Genomic DNA, 19,823 nt, shown 5'->3' on the forward strand with positions numbered 1-19,823 from the left:
TAATGGAATGTAGTCGTATTAAATCGGGTGATGCTGCGGGAATTAGATTAGTAAATGAGACGCTTAAAGTAGTAAATGAGTTTTGCTATTTGGGGAGCAAAATAACTGATGATGGTCGAAGTAGAGAGGATACAAAATGTAGACTGGCAATGGCAAGGAAAGCGTTTCTGAAGAAGAGAAATTTGTTAACATCGAGTATAGATTTACGAGGTGCATTCAAGTTCTGAGGCCTCCGATTTTTTTTCTCCAGACTGGAAAGAGATAGAAACATGCGCATTGTTTTAAAATGAGGCCACGTTAATTGTCAATACGTCCCAGAGATGGCAGCACCGTGCAGCAGACAGAATTTTACCGCCAGCGGCGAGAATGAGAACTGTTTTAAATACTTAAAATGGCGACGTTTTCCTTACCTGAACAGCGTGCAATCATTCGTTTTCTGAATTTGCGTGGTGTGAAACCAATTCAAATTCATCGACAGTTGAAGGAGAAATGTGGTGATGGAGTTATGGATGTGTCGAAAGTGCGTTCGTGGGTGCGACAGTTTAATGAAGGCAGAACATCGTGTGACAACAAACCGAAAGAACATCGGGCTCGCACAAGCCGGTCTGACGACATGATCGAGAAAGTGGATAGAATTGTTTTGGGGGATCGCCGAATGACTGTTGAACAGATCGCCTCCAGTGTTGGCATTTCTGTGGGTTCTGTGCACACAATCCTGCATGACGACCTGAAAATGCGAAAAGTGTCATCCAGGTGGGTGCCACGAATGCTGACGGACGACCACATGGCTGCTCGTGTGGCATGTTGCCAAGCAATGTTGGCGCGCAACGACAGCATGAATGGGACTTTCTTTTCCTCGGTTGTGACAATGGATGAGACGTGGATGCCATTTTTCAATCCAGAAACAAAGCGCCAGTCAACTCAATGGAAGCACACAGATCCGCCGCCACCGAAAAAATTTCGGGTAACCGCCAGTGCTGAAAAAATGATGGTGTCCATGTTCTGGGACAGCGAGGGCGTAATCCTTACCCATTGCGTTCCAAAGGGCACTACGGTAACAGGTGCATCCTACGAAAATGTTTTGAAGAACAAATTCCTTCCTGCACTGCAACAAAAACGTCAGGGAAGGGCTGCGCGTGTGCTGTTTCACCAAGACAACGCACCCGCACATCGAGCTAACGTTACGCAACTGTTTCTTCGTGATAACAATTTTGAAGTGATTCCTCATGCTCCCTACTCACCTGACCTGGCTCCTAGTGACTTTTGGCTTTTTCCAACAATGAAAGACACTCTCCGTGGCCGCACATTCATCAGCCGTGCTGCTATTGCCTCAGCGATTTTCCAGTGGTCAAAACAGACTCTTAAAGAAGCCTTCGCCGCTGCCATGGAATCATGGCGTCAGCGTTGTGAAAAATGTGTACGTCTGCAGGTCGATTACGTCGAGAAGTAACGCCAGTTTCATCGATTTCGGGTGAGTAGTTAATTAGAAAAAAAATCGGAGGCCTAAGAACTTGAATGCACCTCGTAAGTGCCAGGAAGTCTTTTCTGAAAGTATTTGTATGGAGTGTACCCATGTATGGAAGTGAAGCATGGACGATAAATAGTTTGGACAAGAAGAGAATAGAATCTTTCGAAATGTGGTGGTACAGAAGAATGCTGAAGATCAGATGGGTAGATCACGTAACTAATGAGGAGGTATTGAATAGAATTGGAGAGAAGAGAAATTTGTAGCATAACTTGACTAGAAGAAGGGATCGGTTGGTAGGGCATATTCTGAGGTATCAAGGGATCACCAATTTGGTATTGGAGGGCACCGTGGAGGGTAAAAATCGTTGAGGGAGACCAAGAGATGAATACACTAAACAGATTCAGAAGGATGTAGGTTGCAGTAGGTACTGGGAGATGAAGAAGCTTGCACAGGATAGAGTAGCATGGAGAGCTGCATCAAACCAGTCTCTGGACTGAAGACCACAACAACAACATTTTTTTCCACTCCTGACCGTTCTTTTTCTCTTCTCCACCCCATCTAAGTCACGCTCACCTTATTTCCAGAGAGAAGTGTTGCTTCAGCATACTTCCTTGGCCACACAGGAAGTAACGAGATCCCAGCATGGTACATGTCCCTCCGAATTCTATCATTTTCTAGAGTAACCTCTCAACTTCCCTCGCTTAATCGATGGTATAATCGTGGTCGTCTCGTTATATATGTTGCAAAGTGGACAGTCATTTAGTAGAAGATCTTACGCCAACTTCTGGCGGAGTTTACGTCCCAAGAGTGAAACATGGCGCAGGGTCGGTGAAATTTTTAAGCAGCCGTATCGTGGTCTTCAGTGGGCACCATGGTTACTCTGCAAGGTCGCGTTACTGTCCAGGACTATGTGACCATTTTGACTGATCTGGCCCATCCTATGGACCAGTGTTTCTTGCCCAATGGCGGTGTCGTGTTCCAAGAGGACAGGATCTCTCTTCACACAGCTCGCATCCTCCAGGACTGGCTTTCTTAGCACCAGGATGAACTGTCTCATCTCCGCTGGCCACCATCATCCCCAGACCTCAGTATTATTGAGTCTTCGTGGTCTTCTCTGGAGAGAACGCGTGACTGGTATCCACCTCCATTACCGTTACCTTGCCAATATTTTCCATGAATAATGGTACAAGATTCCCTTCAAAACTATGCGGGACCTGTATTATTCCGAGATGACTGGAAGCTGTTTTGAATGCCAACGGTTTTCGTTCTCCGTATTAGACGCGGTAATGTGCTATCTTTACAGTGTTTACATATTTTTGCCCACCCTCCTGTACATTACACAGCTGCAGAAAAAAGGTTGTGTGTATCGGATTTCGTCCGTGAAGCGAACTGGTGTACGTTACGTCGTAAATGCTTTAAATATCAATAGCCAGGATACCGTGCCAAATGCTGTAACCCGAAAATAAATCAGTAAGTTTGCTGTTAGTAACGTAACGATTGGCGAAGTTAAGACCTTTCTTTTACGAGAAATGCTGTTTTGCTTTTAAAATTGCAAATTGCATTGGCGGCTTTATCGTGGGGCAGGCTGTGATACGCAGATTACAGAAAAAAGTAACATGCATACAAATTTTTTGATGAATGTTGCTATTCACACGCCGGGAGCTCAGGATTACCATTACAAATCACCACTGCCACCCTATAACACAAACTCGCGGTCAGTTCTCATGAAATGGATTTTTTTTTTTTTTTATTCCCGCCTACTTCAGTATAAGATGTCGAGCTGCGCCGCCCTCTATTTTAAAGCCGCACGCAGACCCACGTTAAGTGCAAAGTGATCTGATTAAAGAATTAATTACCTACACAACAACGAACTCCTGTAATCATTCTCTCTTTCAAAGCGGAGACTGAAGTCATTTAAAAAGTAGTTGCCTGTAACCTGGATAATGAAAACAGAAATGTCTCGGATAACTTACGCTGTATTGTCGTTTAGAGAAAAATACAATTTCGTTTACAGTATCTGGAAACTTTTTATCTATTCTCACTGCTATTTCCTTTTACAGTCTCCGAACTACATCTCCGAACTCCATCCACAAAAACCTCTCTATCATTACTTCAGAAAAGTCCAGAACAATCTTCCGTAACTCTCAACAACACAGAAATTAAAAATAATCCTATTGTTACGTAGCTAAAAAAAAGAGCTTATTTTATTAATTACAGTTACATCACTACCACCATGAAGGCGTAATGAAGGGAGATGGCGCTACCAACACTTACACAGCACGCGGGTTTGAAAACGCACCGTCATTTTAGATGCCTCAGACTATTCTGTACGATTATTTCTTGTTCATACTTCCTGTCGCGTGCACGCAACACTTGTTTTAAATAGAAAACGTCGCACAATTTTCTTGAAGCGCCACGAAAGCATTTTCAGAAGTTTTTATGGTTTTGAACGCACATTTAAACCAGTAATACGACGCATTTCACCTCTGTAAAATAACTTTCTTTTTGCTATACGTTTAGAATAACCAAGAAGATAAGTATGAGACATGAAAAGGCTGCTTTCGTAATGCCCGCATTTTCCTTAAGACGGACTGACGAAACTGACGCTCGGTCTATGTCCTCTTCCCGAAAATGGCTCTGAGCATTATGGGACTTAACAACTGAGGTCATCAGTCCCCTAGAACTTAGAGCTACTTAAACCTAACTAACCTAAGGACATCACACACATCCATGGCAGGACTCGAACCTGCGACCGTAGCAGCAGCTCGGTTCCGGACTGAAGCGACTAGAACCGCTCGGCCACAGCGGCCGGCTCTTCCCGAAAATGCTGAGAACATGTTTTTTCTTGTTTGGTCGGTCTTAAGTCTTTCCTTCTTACAGCATTCAACCCGAGTGCTTTTAGAGTTGGATTAATGGGAATAATGTCAAATGATAGAAATACACTGAAAAACCAAAGAAACTGGTACACTTGTCTAATACCGTGTACGACCCCCGCAAGCAAGCAGAAGTCTCCCCACACGACGTATAATGGACTCGACTAATGTCTGAAATAATGCTGGAGGAAACTCACGTCATGAATCCTGCAGGGCGATCCGTATAACCGTAAGAGGACGAGGGGGTGGAATCTCTTCTGAGCAGCACGTTACAAAGCATGCCAGATATGCTCAATAATGTTCATGCCTGGGAGTTTGGTGGCCAGCGGAAGTATTTAAATTCGGAAGGGTGTTCTGGGGCCAATCTGTAACAATTCTGGACGTGTGGGGTGTCTCATTGTTCTGCTGGAATTGCCCAAGTTCTTCTGAATGCACAATGGACATGAATGGCATCAGGTGATCAGACAGGATGCTTATGTGCGTGTCACCTGTCAGAGTCGTATCTAGACGTATCATGGGTCCCATATCACTCCAACTGCACACGCCCCACACCATTACAGAGCCTCCACCAACTTGAACAGTCCCCTGCTAATATTCAGGGTCCATGGATTCATACCGAGCGAGGTGGCGCAGTGGTTAGCACACTGGACTCGCATTCGGGAGGACGACGGTTCAATCCCGTCTCAAACCATCCTGATTTAGGTTTTCCGTGATTTCCCTAAATCGTTTCAGGCAAATGCCGGGATGGTTCCTTTGAAAGGCCACGGCCGATTTCCTTCCCAATCCTTCCCTAACCCGAGCTTGCGCTGCGTCTCTAATGACTTCGTTGTCGACGGGACGTTAAACACTAACCACCTACCTACCCATGGATTCATGTTGACGGACCTAGGCGACGCGTAAAACTTCGTGTCGTGCAATTATCAAGGGTACATGAGTGAGCCTTCAGCTCCGATAACCCATATCGATGATGTTTCGTTGAATGGTTCGCACGCTGACACTTTCTGATGGACCAGCATTGAAATCTGCAGCAATTTTCGGAAGGGTTGCACTTCTGTCACGTCATTTGTCCCGTTCTTACAGTATCTTTTTCCGGCCGCAGCGATGTCGGAGATTTGATGTTTTACCGGATGTGAAATGATCGTACGGGAAAGTCCCCACCTCAACGTTACATCGGAGGTGCTGTGTCCCATCGCTCGTGCGCTGACTATAGCACCACGTTCATATTCACTTAAATCTTGGTAACCTGCCATTGTAGCAGCATTAACCGATCTAACAACTGCGCGAGACACTTATATATGGGCGTTGCCAACGGCAGTCCCGTATTCTGCCTGTTTACATACCTCTGTATTTGAATACGCATTCCTATACCAGTATCTTTGGCGCTTTGGTGTAAAACCATTACAGTAAAAGTAAACAGCACAACTAAAATTTATGAATTTAAAATAAAATACCGCTTGGAAGTATCCACTCAGGAATGAAATGTGATTCACTTACACTTAGGTTTAGTATGTCCATAAATGACGCAAGGTGACAGTTCTGATAAAACGCTTCCACCAGAAGCTAAGTGTAGGGGAATTGGTTTCAAGTTTGTGACGCCACGGCAACTCCACTTATTATACCTAGATCACTGCCACTTATTTTCAAAAAAAAATCTCTGATTCTGTTCAAATTTTTTCACTCACTCACATGTGTCACTCGAGTCGGCGGTCCATAGTTTCTGTCTTTCACGTTCTCATTATTCATATAGAATGGTAATAGCCTCGCCTGTCACGGACAGTTTCTTCCGCGTGAATCACAAATTTTGTTTTTCGCCACGAAAAAACGAAAATAAGAAATTAACTCCTACTCCCTATTTTCCCACATAGATTATAAACATCGTACTTAAATTATATTTCATTTGGATGCAGGAAAAAATTATCTTTGTCTCCTAAGAAGTGAACACGCTTAATACGTGTTTATTCTGACAGTGAAAAGTACACAAAAAGTATTACCTTACAGCACAATCCACATTATTTTTGAGACATTGGAAAACTCTGTCGCAAAAATAAATTAAAATAGTTCCCCATTTACGACCGAGGGTTTTGGTAGGTTTTACTTGATTATCAGGAAAATACTGGGCTGCAAACCTCTTCTATTTATTCGAAACTGCAAACTTCTCTGTCCCAATACTAGCTCGCCTGGCAGCTGGCTGAAAAGAAGCGAGTCTCTTATAATGGACCGGACCTGAACAGCCAGCTCTACTCGTTAAGAGGGTCAAAAGTTTACAAAAAATCAGTGATGCTCTATTCAGGTCTTTCATGAAACCAGGAAGCGCTCGCTGAAACGATGGCTTGCCGTTCAGTATCACTCTCACCGACACGACACTCAGAACAGTCCGATTGATAAAGAGCAGACGCACTTCTTCCCGCATCACATCGTCCACAAGCAAAGAGTAGACTAGAGTGGAAACTAGCTATTTTTGAAAAACTTTCATAGATGTTGGTAGTTCACGAGGGCCGGCCTGAGTGGCCGAGCGGTTCTAGGCGCTACAGTCTGGAACCGCGCAAGCGCTACGGTAGCAGGTTCGAATCCTGCCTCGGGCATGGATGTGTGTGATGTCCTTAGGTTAGTCAGTTTTAAGTAGATTTAAGTTCTAGGGGACTGATGACCTCAGATGTTAAGTCCCATAGTGCTCAGAGCCATTTTTAGTTCACGAGGAAGTAACTGAACTCATTAATGTCTCTGCGCTTCGTCAGGTGTAAAGGACGTATCAGCTAAATGAGCTTTCCTCCACGCAAGTTTACCGAGTTTCAGCCTTACTGCATAACTTTCTTTTGTTTACCGACAGTTGGAAAGAGAACGGTTCTGTAGAACCCTGGACCACAACCGAACCAATTACGTTTTGCTGTCTGGTGTATAGAGGCTGGATTTTGAACAGTATGATTAACCACTGGCCAGGAGTAGAGAACAAAGTATTACATCCAGACTGAAATTTTCACTCTGCAGCGGAGTGTGCGCTGATATGAAACTTCCTAGCAGAACAGAACTCTTTGCCGGATCGAGACTCGAACTCGGGGTCTTTTCAAAGGTCCCTGGCTCGAGTCTCAGTCCCGCATATAATTTTGTTCCGCCTGGAAGTTTCAAAGTATCACATACTATGATTATCACTGTCTGGTACGCGAGAGAACTGTTCAACTAGTGCTGAATACACTAGTGCTAAAGCGTGAACTCATCTGGCCCCCATGAACTAGCAACTAATTTCTCCAGTAACTTGTTACGGCTTTTAAGTTTAGCAGCTTGTTTCTGACAGGGTAAGGGGAAAACTGACTTTCTGGAATTATACTGTCATATATTCGCAGGGTCTGATAGTACCATTATAACGTACAGAATGCTGGTAAACATATTTCCGGCATGTTTTTATCATCAAAAATGGTTCAAATGGCTCTGAGCACTATGGGACTCAACTGCTGAGGTCATTAGTCCCCTAGAACTTAGAACTAGTTAAACCTAACTAACCTAAGGACATCACAAACATCCATGCCCGAGGCAGGATTCGAACCTGCGACCGTAGCGGTCTTGCGGTTCCAGACTGCAGCGCCTTTAACCGCACGGCCACTTCGGCCGGCTATTTATCATCAACTATAATTAGTATAATAACTAGAAGTCGGAAGACTCTCCTCAATATCGTTTTTCTCGCTCGCAGCAACCCTTCGTGATCAAAAATACTGCAGTGCGCTAGTAGATATTTAGGTACACTTATTTGAATTAAACCCGAGCTTTTTTATCATGTCAATGAAAAATGCGTATTCAACTGCGATTACACCTAACAACAGGCGCTCGTTATCTCCACGCGCCGCCTTTACCTTTGAAGATACAAGCACAAAGCAGCAAGCTCCCTTACCTCGTGGCTCCCCTGCATGAAGGAGTGGGAGCTAAATCGCTCCCTTTTGCCGCTCCCCATTCAACGGTGCGCAAGTCGTCTTTCTCTGCTCTCCGCACCCCACTCAATTACGGCCTAAGATAAAGTGCGCGCATAACCTGCCTGTCTTCAGATCTGGTTTCCGGCTCTCAATAACTCCACTTCATCACCTCATTAACACACCATGGATACAGAACAGTTAATAAAAGACTGAAACTAGACATTGAGATATTTTGACTCGAATCTTAATACGTGGAGTGGGCACAACTCCTCGTATTGGGCAACCGCAGCACACCTCGACAACGACTCTTTGCTTTAATATACTTATTCTTTCAGTGGAAATGTGGAAATCGAAGGCATGGCCTGTGACGGGAGGAAAGGTTTGAGTGCTTCGATGAAGTCAAGGGCTATGCTGGTGACAGCGTGGCAACCAAACCAATTGCGCAGGTCTCGACAGAGGATCCAGACAGTCTCTCAAAACTTAATGCACAAAGAGCTCTAGAGGGCCTGCTGTCGAGCCAATACCATCATATCCCACCGGACCTTCACTTACATTCTCTACATATTATCCACCAACGCAAAATCCATTCACTCCTCTCGCAGACAATGAAATCCGTCGTCATGTTTATCCACCACATCAGCACTCAGCAGGAGAGTGACAAGAGGAGGGGGGGGGGGGGGGGGGCTCTTGCTCCCTTTTGGAACCTGACAGTGTACACTTTGTATTTACTACAAAATTTTCGACCATTTCTATCGACGACTGTAATTCTACTAAATCGCAGATTTAGCACTGCCTAGTGCGGTGGCAAATGCTGTGATTTTTATATTCTGTTTCTCCACTTTAAGGAGTACCAACTTGGCATTTTTCCTGCTTATTTTTGCTCCTATCCGTCAAGATTTTCTTTGTCGTAATAATTTTTTACTTTTTCATGTTTTCAATATTTCTTGAATCAAGCTAGTCGCATTCACATTCATACTAATAATATAACAGTTTGATCTCAACGTACACTAAAGAAATATCCTTTCCATCGCAGTATATACAGGGTGTTTCAAAAATGACCGGTATATTTGAAACGGCAATAAAAACTAAACGAGCAGCGATAGAAATACACCGTTTGTTGCAATATGCTTGGGACAACAGTACATTTTCAGGCAGACAAACTTTCGAAATTACAGTCGTTACAATTTTCAACAACAGATGGCGCTGCGGTCTGGGAAACTCTATAGTACGATATTTTCCACATATCCACCATGCGTAGCAATAATATGGCGTAGTCTCTGAATGAAATTACCCGAAACCTTTGACAACGTGTCTGGCGGAATGGCTTCACATGCAGATGAGATGTACTGCTTCAGCTGTTCAATTGTTTCTGGATTTTGGCGGTACACCTGGTCTTTCAAGTGTCCCCACAGAAAGAAGTCACAGGGGTTCATGTCTGGCGAATAGGGAGGCCAGTCCACGCCGCCTCCTGTATGTTTCGGATAGCCCAAAGCAATCACACGATCATCGAAATATTCATTCAGGAAATTAAAGACGTCGGCCGTGCGATGTGGCCGGGCACCATCTTGCATAAACCACGAGGTGTTCGCAGTGTCGTCTAAGGCAGTTTGTACCGCCACAAATTCACGAAGAATGTCCAGATAGCGTGATGCAGTAATCGTTTCGGATCTGAAAAATGGGCCAATGATTCCTTTGGAAGAAATGGCGGCCCAGACCAGTACTTTTTGAGGATGCAGGGACGATGGGACTGCAACATGGGGCTTTTCGGTTCCCCATATGCGCCAGTTCTGTTTATTGACGAAGCCGTCCAGGTAAAAATAAGCTTCGTCAGTAAACCAAATGCTGCCCACATGCATATCGCCGTCATCAATCCTGTGCACTATATCGTTAGCGAATGTCTCTCGTGCAGCAATGGTAGCGGCGCTGAGGGGTTGCCGCGTTTGAATTTTGTATGGATAGAGGTGTAAACTCTGGCGCATGAGACGATACGTGGACGTTGGCGTCATTTGGACCGCAGCTGCAACACGGCGAACGGAAACCCGAGGCCGCTGTTGGATCACCTGCTGCACTAGCTGCGCGTTGCCCTCTGTGGTTGCCGTACGCGGTCGCCCTACCTTTCCAGCACGTTCATCCGTCACGTTCCCAGTCCGTTGAAATTTTTCAAACAGATCCTTTATTGTATCGCTTTTCAGTCCTTTGGTTACATTAAACCTCCGTTGAAAACTTCGTCTTGTTGCAACAACACTGTGTTCTAGGCGGTGGAATTCCAACACCAGAAAAATCCTCTGTTCTAAGGAATAAACCATGTTGTCTACAGCACACGTGCACGTTGTGAACAGCACACACTTACAGCAGAAAGACGACGTACAGAATGGTGCACCCACAGACTGCGTTGTCTTCTATATCTTTCACATCACTTGCAGCGCCATCTGTTGTTGAAAATTGTAACTACTGTAATTTCGAAAGTTTGTCCGCCTGAAAATGTACTGTTGTCTCAAGCATATTGCAACAAACGGTGTATTTCTATCGCTGCTCGTTTAGGTTTTATTGCCGTTTCAAATATACCGGTCATTTTTGAAACACCCTGTATAAACACGACTGAGTGGAGAACTGTGAATCATTTTATCAATGAAGCCATTTTTTAGAATCTTGCCCCCTCGTGGGTAAATTACTGCGGACGCCCTTGCTTCAGCCCTACTTGCTCTATGATACGGTAGCGACGATCATCAGCCATCTGACATCTACTGCTGGATACAGAACTACCCCAAAAGATAGGAAAAAAACCGGAACATTAGGTTTTAACGTCCCATCAACGTTGAAATCATAACAGGCAGAGAGCAATATATGACAGCACAATAATGGTGGACGAAATTAAAAACACAAGCTAGAATCCTAGCATTTTCCCCTAAATGGACTTAGGGAAACCACAGAACACCCACAACTGGATGGCCTGCTTCCCTCGAAAGCGGGCCGTCTGCGACGTATCACTCCGTGCGAGGCTCCGACAAGCTAGATTTTCTTTTTCTTTTTTGCAGACGATACCAACTTCTCCGTCAAATAAAAGTGTGGTACAGTGGAAATTCGTTTATACGGCTTTCATTAATCCGGATCTCCGGTTTCATTTCGATCTATTTTTTCCAGTATTTGGTAATCCGAAAGTGACGACTACATTCGTTACATTTAAATTCATCCAACTGCGATACTCGTGTCCTGGCACGGTGACAGCTAACAAGTCAAAACTGAGTTGTACGTTACAGTATTGTCCCCGTTTGTAGCGAGTGTAAAATGACTTACAAGAGAAGGAAAGTGGTTGTATTCACAGACAAGAAGTTAGATGCACTGCGAAAGATGGAGAAAGGAGTACTGTTGGTAAACATTGTAGCTGAGTTTGGTGTTTGAACTTCAACACAGTCAGATTCGAAGACTAACTGGAAAGAAAAAGACTTATTTCAAAATGATAACTTCAGATGACGATATTATTGCCGCTTGTTCGTCTACAGACGACGACGATGATGGATACAACAATGGTTAACTTGGAACGCCAGGCAGAAACAATTTGGCCAAACCATTGCTACTGAAACGCCTGCGTGATCGTGCTGCACATAAACTACATACGAATGTCATCTCATGGCTCAAAAGAAACTGACTGATTACTGCAGTGTATAAAACGAATTTATGTGAAAATGATGTGTAATTTGTGTGTTTAGGTGAAACTAAATATTACGTATTGTTCTATTGGTACTTTATAACGCAGTTGTAAATTTTTTGTCTAAATGACAGAACTGTAATAATTTTCGGTAATCCGGATAACCTATAGTCCCACTTAGTCTGTATAAAGGAGGTTCATCCGCACACTCTTAGTCAGTGGTGAATGGTGTATTTCGCTTTATTTTCTTCCGTGGTCTGTGGTTAGCTTTTCAACGCATGATGCTATTTCAGAACCGACTGGCTTAAGCATTTAAGTGCTCACTGTTATTTTTGTAGCTCAGTACAAAGCACAATCCGTATGTTCCATTTAGATATTCCAGAATTAGCTAATACTGAGATGCTGTGGCTTATACCGACACTGCATTACGTATTTGGACGCATTGTACGCAAAGCAATCCGTTGTTGGATGGTGAAGTTTACTATGTATTTGTTAGTGGAGAATGTAAGGACGTATAGAGGACAATGAAATCAAACAATCCTTATAAACATAGGTCCAGAAATAAGTCGTTTCCCCAGTACGAAGTACCACTGAGTACGAGAACAACCTTATAAGGGAGTCTCCAATCATACGAAGGTAGGTTTTAGCGCATTTCATCGCCAACTCCTGCACACGTTGACAAATCCCTGGCGTGTTCCGAATACATAGACAATCATCCACAACGCGTTCCTAGGGTTCATCGGCATTATCAATAGGGTTGCAGTACATCAAAGCTTTTATAAAAGCTTCCGACACCCCCCCTCCCAAAAAAAAAGAACACAACCCATTCAACAAAACTAAGAAGTCACGGAACTGGCAAGCTACGACTGATTCACTTCTTGACAAAGATTCCTGCTGCGTATTCCCGAACACCACATGAAAGTGTGCCGTTGCATGTGTGTACCACATACGCATCCTAAAACCACAAGGAACGTCATCCAAGACATGAGTACACTGGCGCGTACACCGTAAAGGGGAAATAATAGCTTTCCGGATCTATGGAAATTTGTGGTAAGGACTGTGGGACCAAACTGCTGAGGTCATAAGTCTCAAGGCTTACACACTACTTAAACTACCTTAAACTAACTTACACTAAGGACAACACACACACACCCAAGCCCGAGGGATGACTCGAACCTCCGACGGGGGGAGCCGAGCGAACCGTGACAAGTCGCCCTAGACCGCCGGACCTATGCTTAGCAGCCTTATTTGCTTCCTTCATTGAGCTCCACTTGCCCCTTTAGTTTCAACTTACAACAGACAAAAGTCCCATATACCTTACTTAACAGGCATTTCATCAAAGGTGGTGGTGGTGGTTAGTGTTTAACGTCCCGTCGACAACGAGGTCATTAGAGACGGAGCGCAAGCTCGGGTTCGGGAAGGATTGGGAAGGAAATCGGCCGTGCCCTTTCAAAGGAACCATCCCGGCATTTGCCTGAAACGATTTAGGGAAATCACGGAAAACCTAAATCAGGATGGCCGGAGACGGGATTGAACCGTCGTCCTCCCGAATGCGAGTCCAGTGTGCTAACCACTGCGCCACCTCGCTCGGTTTTTCATCAAAGGCTCATTTAGATTTTGCGCGCTTTCTCTAAATCGCTTAAGGCAAATGTCGGCGATCTTTCCTTCTCCACCTTTCCCTAACCCGAGCTTGTGCTCCGTCTCTAATGATCTGATTGTCGACGGTACATTAAACACCAATCTCCTCCTTCCCCTCCTCCTGAAAGGGTGCCTCGTTCCACTCTTTTATCTTATATTATTGACGTGGGTCACTTAAACTGTACAGGCTCCCCGTTAAATATTCCTGAGGTACTAATCGTGAGGTGTTACAATTGCAAAGTATCAAACACTTGGTAAAGACAAAGACTGCGTCAGCACTGTATGAAGAAACTCGGCAGCTAGTTGCTTAAATTCTATTAATGTTTGCACTTGCGGTCTTGTAGGTGTGATTCATGCTCCGAAGATAAAGAGCCCTGTTGTTAGTACTCACTATGGAACATTATACTGCACTCTAAAATCACTAATGAATTTTGCATAGAAAATATCTTATAGCTTCTGTATTGAAGAATAATACAAATCTATAGTTTGTGCTTGATCTACAGCAGCTATCGTAACACACTCTCTCTCTATCTATCTATCTATCTACCGCCCTTCGTCTTCTTCTTCAGGTAGGGTTTAAATATGTGGACAACTGACCATGAAGGTATCAGCTCCACACACGCAGTATAGTCACTGATCACTTCACTAGCGCTACCTTACACTCCCAGTTCACTCGCATCCACTGTGTGGTCCTACACCCTGTTTTGCACTACCAGAACCTTGCGATGCCCACGGTGACACCTTTCCTTTTTCCTACTAGGAGTTTGTATGAGATTTTACTCGCAAGATTGTTAATTATGTGCAACTTTTTTTCAGTGCTTCTTCCAATCTCGCACAGATCTTATGTCAACAGTAATGTCTGGTGTGTGTGTGTGTGTGTGTGTGTGTGTGTGTGTGTGTGTGTGTGTGTGTATGTCTGTGTGAGTGGGCGGGGTAGGGGGGGGGGTTAAATTAAACGAATTACGACCCCTCTTTCCAGAAACAACAGTGGATCAGCGCCTTCTCCGGATACATCTGCTACTGATCAGTATCGACTACATTTTCCGGCTTTCTTGAAACAAATTGAACTTATAGGTCTGTATGTGTGGCACAGGAGAGTGAGAATTCCATCATAAATTTGCATATTAATGTGTGTGTGTGTGTGGGGGGGGGGAGGGGGAGGCAGCTGCCCTTCCCTGCCTGCATTGGGTACGACCTTCAATCCATTAACTCTGCTCGCTTCCTTAAAAACGCTATACACATGTATACTCTTTCGGGTCATAATGACCCAAATAGTATTTAAAGGCATAATACTTACAAATTATTAAAAGTTATAATAGCCTTAAAATTAGGTTCTAACTTCTCATTTGCCGTCGTATGAAAGTCCATAACGGTGGTCTGGATGGATAATTTGGAGGAGTCGAACCATGTATTCTTCCTGATACTCGTTCGCTTTCCGCACAGTCCGCAATGAAATTGTAACGGGATTTCAGAATCGAAACTGTTCTTACGAAGTTTTACACACATTGCACCACCACAGTCTACACAGGCCCTTCATTCCTCGTCCGGTAGTACTCCATATTTGGGCAAGGAGTGTATCTGCTACCATTTTCCCCACAGAACCGTGCCAGCTGCTCTTCGTGTTATTAAAAAATGGTTCAAATGGTTATGAGCACTATGGGACTTAACATCTGAGGTCATCAGTCCCATAGAACTTAGAACTACTTAAACCTAACTAACCTAAGGACATCACACACATCCATGCCCGAGGCAGGAATCGAACCTGCGACCGTAGAGGTCGTGCAGTTCCAGACTGTAGAGCCTAGAACCGCTCGGCCACCCCGGCCGGAGCAGGTTTGTGATGCAGCAAGAAATTGGTTCAGACATCGACCGAGTGGTAGCATGCGGACGTACAGACCCTCCCAGTAAGGTGGCGTAAGGCCGTCGCACTGAACGGAAATGAAGTTGAACAATATGGTTTTGAACCAAAGAGTGGGGAATAATATGGCGTATTGGTTGTTGTTGTTGTTGTTGTTGTGGGCTTCAGTCCTGAGACTGGTTTGACGCAGCTCTCCATGCTACTCTATCCTGTGCAAGCTTCTACATCTCCCAGTACCTACTGCAACCTACATCCTTCTGAATCTGCTTAGTGTATTCATCTCTTGGTCTCCCTCTACGATTTTTACCCTCCACGCTGCCCTCCAATACTAAATTGGTGATCCCTTGATGCCTCAGATCATGTCCTACCAACCGAACCCTTCTTCTAGTCAAGTTGTGCCACAAACTTCTCTTCTCCCCAATCCTATTCAATACCTCCTCATTAGTTATGTGATCTACCCATCTAATCTTCAGCATTCTTCTATAGAACCACATTTCGAAAGCTTCTATTCTCTTCTTGTCCAAGCTATTTATCGTCCATGATTCACTTCCATACATGGCTACACTCCATACAAATACTTTCAGAAACGACTTCCTGACACTTAAATCTATACTCGATGTTAATAAATTTCTCTTCTTCAGAAACGCTTCCCTAGCCATTGCCAGTCTACATTTTATATCCTCTCTACTTCGACCATCATTAGTTATTTTGCTCCCCAAATAGCAAAACTCATTTACTACTTTAAGTGTCTAATTTCCTAATCTAATTCCCTTAGCATCACCCGACTTAATTCGACTACATTCCATTATCCTCGTTTTGCTTTTGTTGATGTTCATCTTATATCCTCCTTTCAAGACACTATCCATTCCGTTCAACTGCTCTTCCAAGTCATTTGCTGTCTCTGACAGAATTACAATGTCATCGGCAAACCTCAAAGTTTTTATTTCTTCTCCATGGATTTTAATACCTACTCCGAATTTGTCTTTTGTTTCCTTCACTGTTTGCTCAATATACAGATTGAATAACATCGGAGAAAGGCTACAACCCTGTCTCACTCCCTTCCCAACCACTGCTTCCCTTTCATGCTCCTCGACTCTTATAACTGCCATCTGGTTTCTCTACAAATTATAAATAGCCTTTCGCTCCCTGTATTTTACCCCTGCCACCTTCAGAATTTGAAAGAGAGTATTCCAGTCAACACTGTCAAAAGCTTTCTCTAAGTCTACAAATGCTAAAAACGTAGGTTTGTCTTTCCCTAATCTAGCTTCTAAGATAAGTCGTAGCGTCAGTATTGCCTCACGTGTTCCCATATTTCCTCGGAATCCAAACTGATCTTCCCCGAGGTCGGCTTCTACTAGTTTTTCCATTCGCCTGTAAAGAATTCGCGTTAATATTTTGCAGCTGTGACTTACTAAACTGATAGTTCGGTAATTTTCACATCTGTCAACACCTGCTTTCTTTGGGATTGGAATTATTATATTCTCCTTGAAGTCTGAGGATATTTTGCTTGTTTAATACATCTTGCTCACCAGACGGCGGATTTTTGTCAGGACTGACTCTCCCAAGGCTGTCAGTAGTTCTAATGGAATGTTGTCTACTCCCGGGGCCTTGTTTCGAGTTAGGTCTTTCAGTGCTCTATCAAACTCTTCACGCAGTATCATATCTCCCATTTCATCTTCATCTAAATCCTCTTCCCTTTCTATAACATTGCCCTCAAGTACATCGCCCTTGTATAGACCCTCTATATACTCCTTCCACCTTTCTGCTTTCCCTTCTTTGCTTAGAACTGGGTTTCCATCTTAGCTCTTGATATATTCATACAAGTGGTTCCATTTTCTCCAAAGGTCTCTTTAATTTTCCTGTAGGTAGTATCTATTTTACCCCTAGTGAGATAAGCCTCTACATCCTTACATTTGTCCTCTAGCCATGCCTGCTTAGCCATTTTGCACTTCCTGTCGATCTCATTTTTGAGGCGTTTGTATTCCTTTTTGCCTGCTTCATGTACTGCATTTTTATTTTTTCTCGTTTCACCAATTAAATTCAATATTTCTTCTGTTACCCAAGGATTTCTACTACCCCTCGTCTTTTTACCTACTTGATCGTCTGCTGCCTTCACTACCTCATCCCTCAAAGCTACCCATTCTTCTTCTACTGTATTTCTTTCCCCCATTTGTGACAATTTTTCCGTTATGCTCTCCCTGAAACTCTGTACAACCTCTGGTTTAGTCAGTTTATCCAGGTCCCATCTCCTTAAATTCCCACCTTTTTGCAGTTTCTTCAGTTTTAATCTACAGTTCATAGCCAATAGATTGTGGTCAGAGTCCACATCTGCCCCTGGCAATGTTTTACAATTTAAAACCTGTTTCCTAAATCTCTGTCTTACCATTATATAATCTATCTGAAACCTGTCAGTATCTCCAGGCTTCTTCCAAGTATACAGCCTTCTTTCATGATTCATGAACCAAGTGTTAGCTATGATTAAGTTGTGCTCTGGGCAAAATTCTGCCAGGCGGCTTCCTCTTTCATTTCTTAGCCCCAATCCATATCCTGAGTAATACGAACCCCCTTTCAGAATAAAAATGCGCTGCACTACTTATTGAACGCTTCTCGCATAAACACGGTATAAAAACACACTCCTTCCTGGCTCACAGCGCCCCGAAGGGTTAATCGTTTGTACTCCACGTGGGCACAGTACAAGAGACGAAAGCAGCAGGTCTAGTGCTGTCGGCAAGCCGTCGTTTTGCCTGTCTCCAGGAGCTGCCACGTTTTCCGAGTTGTTCAGAAACAGCGAGCAGCCAACTTGTGCGCCGGCCCGGCTCACCGGTGGGATGATCCGTGCGGTACCCCGTCGGCATTCGCGGGTTGTGGGCGGCGCCGGATGCGCGGCGGCCTTTGTGCCGCGCGAGGCGAGCTGCCAGCGACAAACATCGCGGGGCGCCAGCCGTCACCCGCGTGACGTGTGGGGAGGCCCCTCCTTTGTTCCGCCGCTCGCCCGGTTTCCTTCCACCTAAGCGAGACAGCTCCTCGGGGATCACGGCTCCGGGCTTCCTCTCTCGCCTGTCTGGAGAGCGCTCCGTGACTCGAAAGCGCAACCAGCCGGCAGTCCTCTCCCAGACCGGTAATCCGTCACCCATCTCCGGTGCAAGAAACAGTAAAATGGGTGACGGCGCCTTTACCTTGATGTTGATTCGTATCGACACCGCCACCCACTAAACGAAACTCGTCCTCGCGAAATGAACGCCGTCGGAACCCGGGAGGAACAGTCACACAACTCAAAAATGCAATACTTTAGAAAAAAACACACTTAAAAGAATCCTATAAAACTTACACTGAAATAATATAAGGGCCCTTTAAATTTCCGGTTACTAATATTGCCAGTAGTTGCATTATAGGCAATAGAGCAGTAATATGGAAATGTAGCTCTGTTCTTGAATGTATTGTGTTGTTAGGCATTTATTAATTAATTCATTGAGTTGGGTCTCTTTTGTTGATATTCTAAAACTATTTTATCTTTGTTAAGAGGCTTCATCTAATATCTTTACCATTTTTCCACAGCAAATTACTTACTGTGCTATAACAAGACGTTTGAACCTTCCTCAGGAAAAAATAAATGAAAAACAAGGAACAGTGGAAGTGCAGACATAACCTGCGAGAGGCCACTGACTCAAATCAATGGGGAAAGTCGAAAATTTGTGCCGGATCGGGATTCAAACCCGGGTCTCCTATTTACTAAAAAATGGTTCAAATAGCTCTGAGCACTATGGGACTTAACTGCTGTGGTCATCAGTCCCCTAGAACTTAGAACTACTTAAACCTAACTAACCTAAGGACATCACACACATCCATGCCCGAGGCAGGATTCGAATCTGCGACCGCAGCGGTCACGCAGCTACAGACTGTAGCGCCTAGAACCGCACGGCCAATCCGGCCGGCTCTCCTATTTACTAGGCAAATGCTCTCAAGACCTTTTTTTGTTTTTTCCCCCGCTTTTTTTATATTTCTTCTTATTTCTTCGTTTGCGTCATCTAAGGAGCTCACACCAATTTCAATGCTTCCTTCTTTGTTGTTCATTCTTTTTCCTCCAGTATTCTTTCATCTATTCACTATAAATATCCTTTTTCACTCCTCAGACCATTCTGACCCTGTCTTTTTCTCCCTCCTGCCTTGGAATCCTTCCATTTTTTACCACTTTTCTCTTGAAACTCTCTCTTTCTGTTGCATCTTTTTCACTTATATTGTTTCTTTCCAAATCTTTCCTAACTTCTTGAATCCAGGCTTAGTCATGGACTGTGCGGCTGGTCCGGCGGAGGTTCGAGTCCTCCCTCGGGCATGGGTGTGTGTGTCTGTCCTTAGGATAATGTAGGTTAAGTAGTCTCTAAGCTTAGGGTCTAATGACCTTAGCAGTTAAGTCCCATAAGATTTCACACACATTTGAACATTT

General features: G+C 44.1%; 1 protein-coding gene across 1 annotated transcript in view; it reads right to left on the reverse strand.

The window, feature by feature from the left end:
- Positions 1 to 18,516, reverse strand: part of LOC126195672 (tetraspanin-17) — a 141,838-nt gene extending 123,322 nt beyond the window's left edge. Inside the window, exon 1 of the mRNA XM_049934298.1 lies at positions 18,127 to 18,516. Coding sequence (XP_049790255.1) covers positions 18,127 to 18,516 — 390 coding nt within the window. The remainder of the gene's footprint in view (positions 1 to 18,126) is intronic.
- Between the last annotated feature and the right edge of the window lie 1,307 nt (positions 18,517 to 19,823).

This window comes from Schistocerca nitens, chromosome 7 (assembly GCF_023898315.1).
Source record: "Schistocerca nitens isolate TAMUIC-IGC-003100 chromosome 7, iqSchNite1.1, whole genome shotgun sequence".
Lineage (NCBI taxonomy): Eukaryota > Metazoa > Arthropoda > Insecta > Orthoptera > Acrididae > Schistocerca > Schistocerca nitens.